This window comes from Salmo salar, chromosome 28, assembly GCF_965601325.2.
Source record: "Salmo salar chromosome 28, fSalSal1, whole genome shotgun sequence".
NCBI lineage: Eukaryota > Metazoa > Chordata > Actinopteri > Salmoniformes > Salmonidae > Salmo > Salmo salar.
The window spans coordinates 39,084,624-39,103,325 of NC_138318.1; the positions used below are offsets into that span (position 1 = coordinate 39,084,624).

General features: G+C 42.4%; 1 protein-coding gene across 1 annotated transcript; it reads left to right on the top strand.

Annotated features, from left to right (window-relative positions):
• Window positions 1-9,325: 9,325 nt before the first annotated feature.
• LOC106589923 (5-hydroxytryptamine receptor 7) lies at window positions 9,326-11,612 on the top strand. Its single transcript, XM_082970385.1, has 2 exons — window positions 9,326-9,858; window positions 10,502-11,612. Exons 1-2 carry the CDS (start codon window positions 9,326-9,328, stop codon window positions 11,307-11,309), a joined length of 1,341 nt encoding a protein of 446 aa, XP_082826511.1. The 3' UTR covers window positions 11,310-11,612.
• The last annotated feature ends 7,090 nt before the right edge of the window (window positions 11,613-18,702 follow it).

Consider the following 18,702-nt stretch of genomic DNA (forward strand, 5'->3'; position numbering starts at 1 on the left):
ACATCCCAACGATCCCAGATAGCACCCGTTCTCTTTCTATACATAAAAATACAAAACAAGCGTTCAGGTTTATAAATCCAATAAGCAGAACGGTCGTGTTATAGCGTATGGATAAAATAATGATTTCATGTTACTTCTCTCTAGATGTAGGCTAACGTTCAGCCACGGCTGTGCCATATTTATAGGTATGTGCAGCAGTAGCCGTCAGTAGCAGTCACGTTGAGGTGATTTATAACACACACACACGCCGCCAAGCAGAGGGCATGACCAGCCAGGCTGGGATGAACATTTTCCTATGTGTTGAAACTGTGATGCAGATGGAAAAGCTGTTTACGTCTTGCTATGTCATGTTGTTATCCCCCACCATAGATTTTTTCAGAGGTGATTATGAAGCTTTTTGTTTTCACCTGTGTATCTCTCAGTGGGTCAGAGTTGAAGGGTGGCTTGTCGATTCTTTTCTAAACTACATCACGAGGAAACTGTACACGTGCATCTTTGGGTGTTGTCGACATTACCTTGTTTTTATTCTGGCACTGAAACTATACCACCAGGTCAAACAGGGGTTGTATTGTTCATCACATGTATTTGTTTATTTGTCAGTAATGGTCTGGTGTTAGATTGATATGATTTTCAGATGGTTATAGTTGATTCTTCTGCTGTAGGACGACTGTGAACACAGTGGCATATTCCAAGTTGTCTAATATCTTTGCAGTCCTACCTGGTGTTCATCCACTTGTGTACATAACAGATTAAGGCTCCTTGGGTTCATGACTGAAATTGTTCCAGCTCTCTACGCCCTAGTTTGTGAGACTGCTTAATTACTGTGTAGTTTAAATTGTTTTTTTTTTTTTAAATGAGCGTTCATTTTTGTATTTCAGTCAGTTGTTTATTTAATTTAAATGTTTGTATTGTAGAGATCCTCGCTAAATGAGCCACGTCACACGTCCAACCAAGTGGGTTAACCTTATTGTTCATGTCTGTGATCTTTGTACAACTGTTCACCAGTATGTACAGTTTTTGTGCTATTTGCATCCCAACATAAGACTCAATTAAGCATGTATAAGGAACAGTGCACTGTAAAAAAATATATATATGTTATTTCACAGTACTTTAATAGGTCATTTTTAAACATGCATTTTTTTTTCTGTCACTTGAGTTTTCACGACAGTTCCTGTAATTAATATTCACATTTTCTTTGCACTGTGATTTTACTAGAATTTTTTTGGGGGGGTTTTACAGTAAATTATTCTATACAGTGAATATTACACGTGGTCTAGAGTTGGCTTTCACTTGGTAAATGTAATTTTGACTACTGTCCATAGAAACTAAACTGAGGGTTATCTGACTGGAATATTAATACCATCTAGTGGACAGAAACAGGAAGTAGAACATGGGTCGGCAATTCCAGTCCTCCAGGGCCTGTGATTGGTGTCACAGTTTTGCCCCCCCCCCCAGCCCCAGCTATCACACCTGACTCCAATAATCACCTAAGCATGATCTTCACTGTAGAATGCAATTTGACAAAAATCAGCTGTGTTTGCTAGGGATGTAGGAAAAAGTGTCACCCCAATCAGGCCCTAGAGGACTGGAATTGCCCACCCCTGCCTTAGAACATAATGGATTATTAGAGGCATGTTCTTTATTTTTGGAACGAGTAGGCTATGTTGCGTTTGGTGTTTAATTTAACCTCGTAACCAGCAGCGTCTGGTCACATCATCAATAGAATGCAACACATTACCGTTTCAATAAGATTGTTTGACAGTGTACTCTTCACATTTCTATCTTAATGCTTTTGTTGTTTTTTTAAAATGAAAAGAAAAAGCTTTTCATGATCTATTTGAGGGGTTGAAGGAATAGTATGTATTGCTGTTCCTCTTTTACAAAGAATGTTACATTTTTTTTACATTTAGCAGACACTCTTATCCAGAGCAACTTACAGTAGTGAATGCATACGTCTCATACATTTCATTATTATTTCTTTTGTACTGGTCCCCCGTGGGAATTGAACCCAAAACCTTGGCATTGCACACACCATGCTGGCATTGCAAACACCACGCTCTACCAACTGAGCCACCGGAAAGTCACAAATAAATAATACAATATATATTTCTCTTTATTTTCCCATGCCAGTGTAGGTTCCGTCCCTCTCTTCGCCCCAACCTGGGCTCGAACCAGGGACCCTTGCACACATCAACAACTGACACCCCACGAAGCATCGTTACCCATCGCGCCACAAAAGCCGCGGCCCTTGCAACGCAAGGGGAAACCCTACTTCAAGTCTCAGAGCGAGTGACGTCACTGATTGAAACGCTATTAGCGCGCACCACCGCTAACTAACTAGCCATTTCACATCGGTTACACCACCGCTAACTAACTAGCCATTTCACATCGGTTACACCACCGCTAACTAACTAGCCATTTCACATCGGTTACACCACCGCTAACTAGCTAGCCATTTCACATCGGTTACACCACCGCTAACTAACTAGCCATTTCACATCGGTTACACCACCGCTAACTAACTAGCCATTTCACATCGGTTACACCACCGCTAACTAACTAGCCATTTCACATCGGTTACACCACCGCTAACTAACTAGCCATTTCACATCGGTTACACCACCGCTAACTAACTAGCCATTTCACATCGGTTACACCACCGCTAACTAACTAGCCATTTCACATCGGTTACACCACCGCTAACTAACTAGCCATTTCACATCGGTTACACCACCGCTAACTAGCTAGCCATTTCACATCGGTTACACCACCGCTAACTAACTAGCCATTTCACATCGGTTACACCACCGCTAACTAACTAGCCATTTCACATCGGTTACACCACCGCTAACTAACTAGCCATTTCACATCGGTTACACCACCGCTAACTAACTAGCCATTTCACATCGGTTACACCACCGCTAACTAGCTAGCCATTTCACATCGGTTACACCACCGCTAACTAACTAGCCATTTCACATCGGTTACACCACCGCTAACTAACTAGCCATTTCACATCGGTTACACCACCGCTAACTAACTAGCCATTTCACATCGGTTACACCACCGCTAACTAACTAGCCATTTCACATCGGTTACACCACCGCTAACTAGCTAGCCATTTCACATCGGTTACACCAGCTTCTAGGACACAACAATACCACCGTCATTCATGGAATTTCACCGTACAACTATACCAGGATAACTATACCAGGATAACTATACCAGGACAACTATACCAGGATAACTATACCAGGACAACTATACCAGGACAACTATACCAGGACAACTATACCAGGACAACTATACCAGGACAACTATACCAGGACAACTATACAGGACAGCTATACCAGGATAACTATACCAGGACAACTATACCAGGACAACTATACCAGGATAACTATACCAGGACAACTATACCAGGATAACTATACCAGGACAACTATACCAGGATAACTATACCAGGACAACTATACCAGGACAACTATACCAGGACAACTATACCAGGACAACTATACCAGGATAACTATACCAGGACAACTATACCAGGATAACTATACCAGGACAACTATACCAGGACAACTATACAGGACAGCTATACCAGGATAACTATACCAGGATAACTATACCAGGATAACTATACCAGGACAACTATACCAGGACAACTATACCAGGATAACTATACCAGGATAACTATACCAGGATAACTATACCAGGATAACTATACCAGGACAACTATACCAGGACAACTATACCAGGACAACTATACCAGGATAACTATACCAGGACAACTATACCAGGACAACTATACCAGGATAACTATACCAGGATAACTATACCAGGATAACTATACCAGGATAACTATACCAGGACAACTATACAGGACAACTATACCAGGATAACTATAACAGGACAACTATACCAGGACAACATACCACCGTCATTCATGGAAAGTCCTCACAAGGACTGTGTACTCTCGTAATTTAAGCGTTTTAATCCTTAAGAGTCTATTGACGCACCCGTGCGTAACATAATAAAGAAATCCCCATCAAAATCTTTGTTTAAGCTAGTGATATACGTTTTTTTTTACTTGGGCTGCTTCTCAATCCATCACATCCGCCCATGTCGACCTTCTGCATCAGCGGTGGGAAGTGGCTGAGCTACAGCAGTGTTTGTCAGAACATGAGAGACATCCCCAAAAAATCGGTCTTCTCATGAAAACATCTGAACGGTTTGTCCTGCAAACAACACTGACCAAAAATATAAACGCAACATGCAACAATTTCTAAGATTTTACTGTTACAGTTCATATAAGGAAATCAGTCAATTTAAATAAATTCATTAGGCCCTAATCTATGGATTTCACATGACTGGGAATACAGATATGCATCTGTTGGTCACTGATACCTTAAATAAAAAGGTAGGGACGTGGATCAGAAAACCAGTCAGTATCTGGTGTGACCACCATTTGCCTCATGCAGCGCGACATCCCCTCCACATAGAGTTGATCAGGCTGTTGGCTGTGGCCTGTGGAATGTTGTTCCACTCATCTTCAATGGCTGTGCGAAATTGATGGATATTGGCATTCATGTCAAGACCCTGGTGAGGACGACGAGCACGCAGATGAGCTTCCCTGAGACTGTTTCTGACAGTTTGTGCAGAAATGATTCGTTTGTGCAAACCCACAGTTTCATCAGCTGTCTGGGTGGCTGGTCTCAGACAAACCCACAGTTTCATCAGCTGTCTGGGTGGCTGGTCTCAGACAAACCCACAGTTTCATCAGCTGTCCGGGTGGCTGTTCTCAGACAAACCCACAGTTTCATCAGCTGTCTGGGTGGCTGGTCTCAGACAAACCCACAGTTTCATCAGCTGTCTGGGTGGCTGGTCTCAGACAATACCACAGGAGAAGAAGCAGGATGTAGAGGTCCTGGGCTGCCGTGGTTACACTGTGGTCTGCGGTTGTGAGGCCGGTTGGACGTTCTGCCAAATTCTCTAAAACAACATTGGAGGCGGCTTATGGTAGAGAAATGAACTTTAAATTCTCTGGCAACAGCTCTGGTGAACATTCCAACAGTCAGCAAGCCAATTGCATGCTCCCTCAAACCATAAGACATCTATGGCATTGTATTGTGTGACAAAACTGCACATTTTAGAGTGGCCTTTTATTGTCCCCAGCATAAGGTGCACCTGTGTATGCTTCTTGATATGCCACACCTGTCAGGTGGATGGATTATATTGACAAAGGATAAAATGCTCACTAACAGGGATGTAAACAAATATGTGGCAAAATTTGCGATAAATAATATTTTTGTGCATATGGAAAATTTCGGTGATCTTTTTTTTCAGCTCATAGAACATGGGACCAACATTTTACATGTTGCGTTTTATATTTTTGTTCAGTGTATAATTAAAAGAAAATGTTACATTTTTAAATGTAAAACACGCTGTAATATTCTACAGGACATATACTATTCCAATTGCTCACATGAGAATAACATTACAATTATATTGGACAACTATACCAGTATACCACAATTATATGGGGCAGCAGCGTAGCCTAGTGGTTAGAGCGTTGGACTAGTAACCGGAAGGTTGCAAGGTAAAAATCTGTCGTTCTACCCACTGTTCCTAGGCCGTCATTGAAAATAAGAATTTGTTCTTAACTGACTTGCCTAGTTAAATAAAAATATACAGTTCCATTGTTATGTGGGGTTATTTTCGTCCTTCAAAACTTCCCATGTGTCAACAGCTCTTTAGTTTAGCCTACTGTTCAAGCTGGTGGAACTTCCCATATCAAGGTCCTATGTAACACCAGCAGCATTGTGAAAAGGTCCACTGTTAACGGCAGATATAGCAGATTTAGCATCACTTGTCATGTTTTTTTTTTTTTGGGGGGGGGGGGGGGGGGAGATGCTCTGCAGCCCCAGCCAACACGGCAGGACTGATTACAGTGTATTAAAATTTAAGATGATTTTGGTTCGCTTGAGTAGGCCTAATCATCAGTGTCTTCAGAAGACTAAGACTAAAGTTGGTCCGTTAATCCTATAAGGCCACATGGTGGCGCTATTATAACATACTGTACAAAAAAGTATTTTGCTCAATGGTCCATTGCCTATATCTGATGATTCATAGTTATGTTTTTCTCAAAGAACATATTTGTAAAATGACAACAACAAACAAGCCTCTACATATTTCCCTGATCTTCCGTATTGTGAGAAATTGGCAGATTTTTGAAATTATCTGATCAGATTTGGGCAAGTCTGATAGGCTTAAATGTTATAATTTGGGTTTACAAAACTGAAAAATAAGATTCTGAGGATTTGGTAATCTGACCTTTAATCGGGATTGAATGTCGTTTTTTTTTTTCTAAACTCAAAAGGTAGTGATTAGGATAGTTTTGATGCTGAAAATCAGGATTATATTGATGATCAATACTTGATCTCACTGGAACGGTTGCTTCAGGGTGGATTTAGATGGGTGAACAACCAAGAAATGTCAATGTAACTACAAACTACAAAGGTTCATTATGTTAAACTGACTGCTGTTTTAGTATGTGGTCAGTAGTTGGTCTGACCAATCAGAATCTATGCTTCAAGATTGTTTTGATCGGTCAGACTGGGAAATGCCCAAGGTAACCTCTGACAACAGTGTAATATATATATATATATATATATATATATGTATTTATATTCCGGACTCTGATATTGCTCGCTCTGATATTTCTTAGGATTTTTGATGAACCTTTTATTTAACTAGGCAAGACAGTTAAGACCAAATTCTTATTTACGATGACGGCCTACACCGGCCAAACCCAGACGAAGCTGGGCCAATTGTGTGCTGCCCTATTGGACTCCCAATCACGGTTGGTTATTATTCAGCCTGGAATTGAACCAGGGTCTGTAGTGACACCTCTAGCAACTGAGATACAGTGCCTTAGACCGCTTCACCACCACAGAGGAAGTTTCTGCAGAGGAAGTTTCTGTAAGTCTGCTTTGTAAATACATAAGAAAGTGTAGCTCTCTTCTTACAGACAGAGGTTCAATCCCACATTTTATACAGACTACAATAATGAGTCCTTAAACCACCCCCAGTGATAAAACGTATTGCTGAATGGAAAACGGAGTCCAATGGTTTCAACACAGAGGCTGCCGGGTGCATATACATAATGTCACCATAGTAACCATAGATTTCTGTGTATTGTTCGGTATTACTGTACTGTCGGAGCTAGAAACATAAGCATTATGCTTCACCTGTGATAACATCTACAAAATATTATGTACAAGACCAATAAAATGTGATTTGGATTTGTTATATTGAGAAGTTTCAAATAAATGAATCGATTGACTTCTAAGGGACATACAGACTATTATTTGTAATCGAGGTATCTTTCTTCATGTAGTTCTCTCATCTGTTTCCCTACGACAGAGTAGAGGTAGTACCACAGTCTATTCAGTAGATGGAGAGGCCTGTTCAAAGCACTGAATCCAGATTCTGTGATCTTCATATTATGGTATCCGGATCAGAATGATTATTTTCAGAAAAAAAAATGGCTCAAAAACCGTAAGATCGATCAGATGCTGGATAGATTTTCTTATATATATATTTTTTTCTCCCAGATTCCAGATAATTCTGAACCAGATTTAAAAGGTTTTGAAAAGACCGGGTCCTGGTACCTTTAGTCTTATGAATAATACAGGACAGTTCAGATCAACCCACTTTAATACATGACAACCCCATGACATACTTAGCTGTGATCCCGGGAGTAAGTGTCGATCAGATTACTATACTTCATTTATTGGTACATTTGCACAGATCATTTATTTTTTGCTGTTCCGGTACCCAAGCTGACACACACACACACACGTAGGGATCAAGTGCCTTACTCAAGGGCACAACAGCAGTAGGTAGTATACAGGATATTGAAGCTGGTAACCTCAAGGCTACTGCCAGCGCCATTACATATGCCTAACTATTTATCTATTGTAATGAATTCAAGGGGGGGGGGGGGGGGGGGGGGCAGCCCTGACTGGGACTCAAACCTGGGCTGAGCAACTGTCAAGCCAACATCTTAACCGTTACACCAAGAGGTCCGAACCTCTAGACAAAGGTCGCTAGGTGTTGAGTTAAAGTCGCTACATTACCGCTTACTTCAGGTGAGCTGTCCCCACTCTTTCTATAACAAGTTCCTCACATGTCCACACCATGCCCATCAAAGGCTTCATCCCACTTCTGACACTAGTGTAGTAATTACATGCAGGTCTCAAACCTTGTTCTGCTAACCCCTATGCACACCTGCTAGCTACTGCTCCAATAACGTTACAACAATGTACTGTACCAGTCAAAAGTTTGGACACACATTTTTTACATTTACATTTTAGTCATTTAGCAGATGCTCTTATCCAGAGCGACTTACAGTAGTGAATGCATACATTTCATGCCCTTTCTTTTTGTACTGGCCCCCCGTGGGAATCGAACCCACAACTCTGGCGTTGCAAACACCATGCTCTACCAACTGAGCCACAGGGTAGCCACAAATACTCACCCTTTATTTTTTACTATTTTCTACATTGTAAAATAATAGTGAAAGACATCAAAACTATGAAATAACACATATGGAATCGTGTAGTAACCAAAAAAATTGTTAAACAAATCAAAATATATTTTATAGTAGGCACCCTTTGCCTTGATGACAGCTCTCCAAACTCTATGCTAGCTACTGTTCCAATAAGGCTTACGACGATATATAGGCATATATTAAATGTCTTCTTTTTTTTTTTAAATGATGCTATTGTGGCCATATTGTAACCTGCAATTAACTAGGCCTACTCAACTACACCTGATTTAGTTGCCAATAAAGGTATTATGATACGGTCCCCCATCCGTTATTGTCCATGGCCGCATTGGATTGGTTGGCTATTCAGATAATGACATGCTAATTTAATAATGTCTTGAATAAATCAGCGAGACATTTGCTATTTAAAAAAAAAAAGTCCAACGCTCTAGGTGTTCCTGACGTCACTTGTCAATCAGTTAGCGTATATAATTGCATTGACCTGGCCGCAGGAGCTGGTACGTCTCAGTGGCGACCAGAGATGTTCACAGAGAAACATTTTAAAAAGTCGTTTTTTTTAATACACGCTTGCGTCATGAGTAATGTCCTCAAAAATAGAGCAATTTGCGTGTTTCCGACTACTATGAATGTGCGCTCTGCGCGGGGGATGCAGATTAGTCATTTAACATCACACATGCACATCTGTGCGTAGGCCGCCTAGAAACTATGTCCTTTTACCTGGTTGCAAATTCATGGGATTAAAAACCAACAGGCATGTTCGTGGATGCAGATGGAACTTTCAACAACAGCAACATGAAATCTTATGTGATGGAGAAAGCGAAAGAGACCGGTGCAACAAACATGATTTCGGAGACGCTCGTTGCACACTTGCTGAAGATTGCGCAAGAAGCGGCGGAGGCAGTATCCGCCACATCGCAGTCTTCAACTCTACTGATGGAGAATGGCACTCGGTGTGGGGAGCAAATTCTGAACTACGACAAGGTGGAGAAGGTATTTATTGGAGGGATTCTCACCATGCTCACGTTGTTTACTATCTGCGGGAATTTGCTGGTGGTGATTTCGGTGTGCTTCGTGAAAAAGTTGCGGCAGCCGTCTAACTATCTGATCGTATCTCTGGCGGTCGCCGACCTTTCCATCGCGCTGGCAGTTATGCCGTTTGTCAGTATAACGGACCTTATTGGGGGGCAATGGGTTTTTGGCCAAGTCTTCTGCAATGTTTTTATTGCCATGGACGTGATGTGTTGCACTGCATCCATAATGACGTTGTGCGTGATTAGCATAGACAGGTAAGTGTCATTGCCGCCTATTACCTACATAGAAAGGACACGTATTGTTTGTGTAGTGTGACAAGGTGAAAGCCGTTTTATTATGATTGTTATTAATTATGCATTTCATTGTTAAATTGAGTCTTACATTTTTTTTTGTTTCGTGTTTTTGATTAAATCGTGTCTTATAAGTGGCACCAATTGGTGTAGGCTAGTAAATAAAATAAATAATTAAAAAACAAATGATATTTTCATAGTGAATTAAGTGGGTAGCACTCTCGCCTCCAAAACCATATGTTTACCCCTTGCAGTTCGATCCCCTCATGAGCCCTATACACATTTTTGCTGGTCCCTCTACTGTATGTTCTCCTACCCTGTCATAAACATAATAAAAACACGTAAGGAGTTCGGGAATTCCAATCTCCTTTAAAACAAATGATATTCTAGCCCTAGTAGCAGGCTGCATTATAATAAGATTGCTATACAGTATCTTATTATAATTGCTATAGTTATTTTGGTGTGAATAACTCCCCAGTGCATGTTTTCTTTTGGAAGTTGCTTGCTGTTTATCCAATGTATTTACAGTAATATGTTCTGTGTGTATAAACAGTTCATTTATGTTTACAGCTAATTAATGACGTGCTTATTTGTTGTCCATTCTGAGGTACCTGGGTATAACCAAGCCTCTGACCTACCCTGTGAGACAGAATGGCTGTTGCATGGCCAAGATGGTGGTGTCCGTGTGGCTCCTGTCCGCCTCCATCACCTTGCCCCCCCTCTTCGGCTGGGCTCAGAACGTAAACGACAACAAGGTGTGTCTGATCAGCCAGGACTTTGGTTACACCATCTACTCCACCTCAGTGGCGTTCTACATCCCCGTATCCGTCATGCTCATTATGTACTACCGCATCTACCACGCCGCCAAGCTCAGCGCCGCCAAGCACACCATCACGGGCTTCCCGCGGGTCGGGGAGGAGGCGGCGCGGGGGGAAGAGGAGGAAGCCATGCAGGAACAGGAAGAGGAAGAGGAGAGCGTGGACTGTGTGTCTGCCGCCCTGAGGCTCCACAGGGAGGTGGAGGAGTGCACGCGATTCTCGCGCCTCATGAGGAGCAACCGGAGAAACATGTCCATCTTCAAGCGGGAGCAGAAGGCAGCAGCCACCCTGGGGATCGTGGTAGGGGCCTTCAGTGTGTGCTGGATGCCTTTCTTCTTACTGTCCACGGCCAGACCCTTCATCTGCAGGGCGGACTGCCCTAGCTGTGTGCCCTTGTGGGTGGAGAGGACCCTGTTGTGGCTGGGCTATGCCAACTCCCTCCTCAACCCTTTTATCTACGCCTTCTTCAACAGGGACCTGAGGACCACCTACAGCAACCTGCTGCGCTGCCGTTACCGCAATATCAACCGCAAGCTGTCTGCCGTCGGGATGCAACAAGCCCTCAAACGGGTGGATAAGACCGACTCTGTTATCTAAATGGTGTTATTGTTGTGGTGTTGTGGGAGCTGCCACGCTGAGCACTAGAGCAGACCATGTTCTCTCAATGACAAAGTCTTAGGTCAATGTTATCTGCCTGCCTGGTCCTCTACTTAACATCGTGCATGTCCACACACAGTCTAGACCTTATTGGTCAGATCTGATTTATCAAATAACTAAGAATCTATCCTTCCATCTGAATGTGAGTCCATGGTCATTGGCTTTGTGTCCGTGACGTTACGGTGCTTTTACCCTGGGCATTTCTCAGTTGTGCTGTGGTTGCACAAACACAATGCCTCAGAACAAGCCATAATGGTTAGCTGTTGCTTGAAGGGGCAATCTGCAGCTGATTCATACATTTTTTTGGGGGGGGGGGGGACTATATTAACAAAAGTATGTGGACACCCCTTAAAATTTGTGGATTTGGCTATTTCAGCCACACCCGTTTCTGACAGGTGTATAAAATCTAGGCCAAGCCATGCAATCTCCATAGACAAACATTGTCATTAAAATGGCCTTACTGAAGAGCTCAGTGACTTTCAACATGGCACCGTCATAAGATGCCACCTTTCCAACAAGCCAACAAGCCAGTTTGTCAAATGTTTGCCCTGCGAGAGCTGCCTGTCAACTGTAAGTGCTATTACCGTGAAGTGGAAAAGTCTAGCAGCAACAACGGCTCAGTCGTGAAGTGGTAGGACACACAAGCTCACAAAACGGGACCGCTGAGTGCTGAATCGCGTAGCATGTAAAAATGGTCTGTCCTCAGTTACAACACTCACTACTGAGTTCCAAACTGCCTCTGGAAGCAACGTCAGACACAAGAACTGTTCATCAGGAGCTTCATAAAATGTGTTTCCATGGCCGAGCAGCTGCACACAAGCCTAAGATCACCATGCGCAATGTCAAGCGTCGGCTGGAGTGGTGTAAAGCTCACCGCCATTGGACTCTGGAGCAATGGAAACGAGTTCTCTGGAGTGATGAATCACGCTTCACCATCTGGCAGTCCGACAGATGAATCTGGGTTTGACGGATGCTATGAAAATGCTACCTTCCCCAATACATAGTGCCAACTGTAAAGTTTGGTGGAGGAGGAATAATGGTCTGGGGCTGTTTTTCATGGTTCGGGCCCCTTAGTTCCAATGAAGGGAAATCTTAACACTACAGCATACAATGACAGTCTAGACATTTCTGTGCTTCCAACTTTGTATATACCCATTTGATTCTTGAGGAATATAACTTATAAATGCCCAATGAGCTTAGTTCAACTGTCATACCCCATCAGAACCCCAAATATAAGCTTGTTTTACTCCAATGTTTGTAAACAAAGTAAATGTAAACAAACACTTTTGAACATTTTCTGTATGTCACGGCAACAGTGTTGTGACTTTGTCAAAAATCAACCAAGGTGTGTTGACGCTGTTCCATGGTTATGTGTTTGACCTTCCGACAACATCTTTTCAATTACAGTTAATGCAGACTCTAAATGCAAATGTTTCATTATGACATGCTGGCCAATGGACAATACAACCTACACATGGCATTTTACTTACTGTGAGTACGCCCTTTCAATTGTATAAAGATCTTTTTTTTCCCCCCAATGTCTGTTCATTTATGTTGAATGTATGTTTGTTGAATGGTATCATATATATAAATGTGATTGACAAATCATTATTTCATTTTATTAATGAGAGTGACATCATTAAGGATTTAACAGAATTGCATGATTTTGATGGGAATGTCATAAAGACTCAAAGTGATTTTGATGGGAATGTCATAAAGACTCAAAGTGATTTTGATGGGAATGTCATAAAGACTCAAAGTGATTTTGATAATAATGTGGTAAAGACTCAAAGTGATTTTGATGGGAATGTCATAAAGACTCAAAGTGATTTTGATGGGAATATCATAAAGACTCAAAGTGATTTTGATGGGAATGTCATAAAGACTCAAAGTGATTTTGATGGGAATGTCATAAAGACTCAAAGTGATTTTGATGGGAATGTCATAAAGACTCAAAGTGATTTTTATAGTAATGTCATAAAGACTCAAAGTGATTTGGATAGTAATGTGGTAAAGACACAAAGTGTCAATAGAATCTGAGGGTATTCTGTGACCCTTTCTTGGTATTTATAAAATGGCGATAACATTGTTTAATTTAGATGGCATTATGAATAGTTTTTCCATATGTTTACAGTTAAGTCTCAATTTGTGTTTTTAATTTTCCTGACCATAATGTCAGTATTCTCTCAGTTAAAATTGCTCAGTGCGGCAAAACCTTTGTTGTGTGATGGCTTGTAATTGTTTAGTGAAACAAAGTGAAAAATGTGGAGTATTAGCTCAGTCACATGTCCTATCACACGTAAAGCAATGCCCAGTGAAGGACAGGAACACACAGAGGTGTTAGGCAAATCCTACGCACTTAACAACACTGAATCATACGTCACAAAGTCATCCTAATGTCTTATAGTGAGTCAAAACCAAGACAGCTGAAGGAGGGGGGGGGGGGAGAAAAAAATGGGATTAGGGTGACGTTCTATTTCCTGTCTAAATCCAACATGTACCCAAAGTCAACCCCTTAGCAACGTTTATGATGGCCATGTCTCTAAGGGAAACAACGTAGAATTATCCAACCGTGTAAAAAAAAAAAGTATTGGATTTGTTTTAGTGTAAAAAAAAAAAGCTATGGATCATCACTTCCTGTATCTTTAAGCTACAATGAAAATAGGATGAGGAAGGAGGCATGTGCCTCTATGTTTCAATGGGCATGATTCATCTCTACGTTCATATTTCTGGACTTGACCCAAACTCACAGAATTCAGTATTCAGTCAACGTGGTAGTGCACTTAGCGGATAAAATGGAGGCTTTTGTTAAAGCAATTCCCTTTAAAAAGGCCTTATGTGAAAGAAATAGGCCTACTCTAAGAACCCTTCTCTCAGCACAGATCATAGACATGGAGCCTGAAAGAAAATGGTGGCTCAGTGATGATTAGGCCTATTCATTTTTTGTCCTTTTAAATTTAGGCCTATTCATTTTTTTGTCCTATTAAATTTAGGCCTATTCATTTATTGCCCTATTAAATCTAGGCCTATTCATTTTTTGTCCTATTAAATTTAGGCCTATTCATTTTTTTGTCCTATTAAATTTAGGCCTATTCATTTATTGTCCTTTTAAATGTAGGCCTATTCATTTTTTGGCCAATTAAATTTAGGCCTATGAAATTTAGGCCAATTAATTTATTCTTGCCAGGCCATCATTGTAAATAATTATCTTCCGACTGTCCATCAACTCCTGGCTCAACCCTGTACCCTCATATGCCTGGAATCCTGACATCGCAGCGCAGCAGGAGAGATCGGTTTACTCTTCCTGGAGTTTATTATGGATCCCCGTTAGTTCCTGCCAAGGCAGCAGCTACTCTTCCTGGGGTTTATTATGGATCCCCATTAGTTCCTGCCAAGGCAGCAGCTACTCTTCCTGGAGTTTATTATGGATCCCCGTTAGTTCCTGCCAAGGCAGCAGCTACTCTTCCTGGGATTTATTATGGATCCCCGTTAGTTCCTGCCAAGGCAGCAGCTATTCTTCCTGGGGTTTATTATGGATCCCCGTTAGTTCCTGTCAAGGCAGCAGCTACTCTTCCTGGGGTTTATTATGGATCCCCATTAGTTCCTGCCAAGGCAGCAGCTACTCTTCCTGGGGTTTATTATGGATCCCCATTAGTTCCTGTCAAGGCAGCAGCTACTCTTCCTGGAGTTTATTATGGATCCCCGTTAGTTCCTGCCAAGGCAGCAGCTACTCTTCCTGGGGTTTATTATGGATCCCAATTAGTTCCTGCCAAGGCTGCAGCTACTCTTCCTGGGGTTTATTATGGATCCCTGTTAGTTCCTGCCAAGGCTGCAGCTACTCTTCCTGGGGTTTATTATGGATCCCCGTTAGTTCCTGTCAAGGCAGCAGCTACTCTTCCTGGGGTTTATTATGGATCCCCGTTAGTTCCTGCCAAGGCAGCAGCTACTTTTCCTGGGGTTTATTATGGATCCTCGTTAGTTCCTGTCAAGGCAGCAGCTACTCTTCCTGGGGTTTATTATGGATCCCCGTTAGTTCCTGCCAAGGCAGCAGCTACTCTTCCTGGGGTTTATTATGGATCCCCGTTAGTTCCTGCCAAGGCAGCAGCTACTCTTCCTGGGATTTATTATGGATCCCCGTTAGTTCCTGCCAAGGCAGCAGCTACTCTTCCTGGGATTTATTATGGATCCCCGTTTGTTCCTGCCAAGGCAACAGCTACTCTTCCTGGGGTTTATTATGGATCCCTGTTAGTTCCTGCCAAGGCAGCAGCTACTCTTCCTGGGGTTTATTATGGATCCCCGTTAGTTCCTGCCAAGGCAGCAGCTACTCTTCCTGGGGTTTATTATGGATCCCAGTTAGTTCCTGCCAAGGCAGCAGCTACTCTTCCTGGGGTTTATTATGGATCGCAATTAGTTCCTGCCAAGGCTGCAGCTACTCTTCCTGGGGTTTATTATGGATCCCCGTTAGTTCCTGTCAAGGCAGCAGCTACTCTTCCTGGGGTTTATTATGGATCCCCGTTAGTTCCTGCCAAGGCAGCAGCTACTCTTCCTGGGGTTTATTATGGATCCCCATTAGTTCCTGCCAAGGCAGCAGCTACTCTTCCTGGGGTTTATTATGGATCCCCGTTAGTTCCTGCCAAGGCAGCAGCTACTCTTCCTGGGGTTTATTATGGATCCTCATTAGTTCCTGTCAAGGCAGCAGCTACTCTTCCTGGGGTTTATTATGGATCCCCATTAGTTCCTGCCAAGGCAGCAGCTACTCTTCCTGGGGTTTATTATGGATCCCCGTTAGTTCCTACCAAGGCAGCCCGAGACCGATTATAAATTATAAATCAATTATAAATTGTCTGTCCAAAAACACTTATACCCCTGGGGGAACCCTCACCACAGTTAGGGTAAATCTATATAAAGAGGGTATTTCCTGTTTGTAACATTCCTAATTTCTCAATGAGGAAAAGTTTCCAGTTGTTTTGTGTTCTCTCAACTCATTAGCATGTTTATTCTGAAAGACTTGTGTGATCTGTCACCTTAAGGACACTTAAGGACACAAAATGTTTTTTTTTATACTTTACATTCCCTCAGCTCCAGGTCTCTATGAATCTTCTGGTGCGTAATGCTCTACACTTGCATAACAGAATTAAACACATTTCTTACGCATCATGTAACACCCTGGCCAATCCAGGCTAGCCCCGTCAGCCCCCAACACACGCAGGCACACACACAGGCATGCATGCGCACACACACACACTCCTGTTGAGTGGCCAGATGTCCACTGTCTGCCCCGATAGGTCACCTGACCAGCGTTAAAACACGTCTTTTTTTTACAAATTAATTACTGCGTCGGAATGCGACAAATCCAGGGCTGGGTTAACGACCACACAGATTTAAATGAGATATTATCACTAGAGGTCCACAAGGCTCTGGGTTATTTGCTATTCATAACACATCCTCTCTACCAGTTAGATTTACCCAATGGCGTGTCCAGAACATTTAGAATGGGTTGGCCAAAGTGGGGCCCCAGATCCAGGATTGTTTTAATATAATTATGGAAAGGCACACACCTGTCTATATAAGGTCCCACAGTTGACCCTTTGGTGGCGGAAGTCGTGACATTGACAGTGAATGTACAGGGCATTCGGAAAGTATTCAGACCCATTGACTTTTCCCACATTTTACGTTACAGCCTTATTCTAAAATAGATGAAATAAATAACAATTCTCATCAATCTAAACACAAATACCCCATAATGGCAAAGCAAAAACATTTTATTTTATTTTTTTGCAAATGTATTAATAATAAATAGGAATACCTTTTTTACAGAAGTATTCAGACCCTTTGCTTTGAGACTCGAAATTGAGCTCAGGTACATCCTGTTTCCATTGATCATCCTTGATGTTTCTACAACTTGGAGTCTACCTGTGGTAAATTCAACTGATTGGACATGATTTGGAAAGGCACACACCTGTCTATATAAGGTCCCACAGTTGACAGTGCATATCAGAGCAAAAACCAAGCCATGAGGTCAAAGGAATTCTCTGTAGAGCTCCGAGACAGGATTGTGTCAAGGCACAGATCTGGAGAAGGGTACCAAAAAATGTCTGCAGCATTGAAGGTCCCCAAGAACACAGTGGCCTCCATCATTCTTAAATGGAAGAAGTTTGTAACCACCAACACTCTTCCTAGAGCTGGCCTCCCGGCCAAACTGAGCAATCAGGGGAGAAGGGCCTTGGTCAGGGAGGTGACCAAGAACCTAATGGTCACTTTGACAGAGCTCCAGAGTTTCTCTGTGGAGATGGGAGAACCTTCCAGAAGGACAACCATCTCTGCAACACTCCATCAATCAGGCCTTTATGGTAGAGTGGCCAGACGGAAGCCACTCCTCAGTAAAAGGCACATGACAGCCCGCTTGGAGATTGCCAAAAGTCTCCTAAAGGACTCAGATCTCATGAGATCTGAGTCCAGATTCTCTGGTCTGATAAAACCAAGATTGAACTCTTTAGCCAAGCGTCATGTCTGAATTCTAAGCGTCACGTCTCGAGGAAAACTGGCACGATCTCTACAGTGAAGCATGATGGTGGCAGCATCAATGCTGTGGGGATGTTTTTCAGCGGCAGGGACTGGGAGACTAGTCAGGGTTGAGGGAAAGATGAACGGAGCAAAGTACAGAGAGATCCTTGATGAAAACCTGATCCAGAGCACTCAGGACCTCAGACTGGGGCAAATGTTTACCTTCCAATAGGAAAATAGCCCTAAGCACACTGCCAAGACAATGTAGGAGTGGATTATCCTTGAGTGTCCCAGCCAGAGCCTGGACTTGAACCTGATCGAGAATCTCTTGAGAGACCTGAAAATAGCTGTGCAGCGACGCTCCCCATCCAACCTGACAGAGCTTGAGAGGATCTGCTGAGAAGAATGGGAGAAACTCCCCAAATACAGGTGTGCCAAGCTTGTAGTGTCATACCCAAGACGACTCAAGGCTGTAATCGCTGCCAAAGGTGCTTCAACAAAGTACTGAGTAAAAGGTCTGAATACTTATGTCACACCCTGATCTGTCTCACCTGTCTTTGTGATTGTCTCCACATTAATCCTCCCGTGTATGATATTTTTTTCCTGCCTCACTAACGACGCCTTTTGCATATTCCCTTCCTGTACTTTAGCCTATGCTGATCTCAGCACTCCCGAACCACATCTAAATAAGTTAAAATCTACTCCCAAAATCCAATCTCCATATATCAAAAGCTGATGGCAATTGAGGATATCAAATTCTGTTTAAATTTGTGCCACCTTTTGAGGATGGTCAAACACAAGGTACTCTACATGACCAAAAATATGTGGA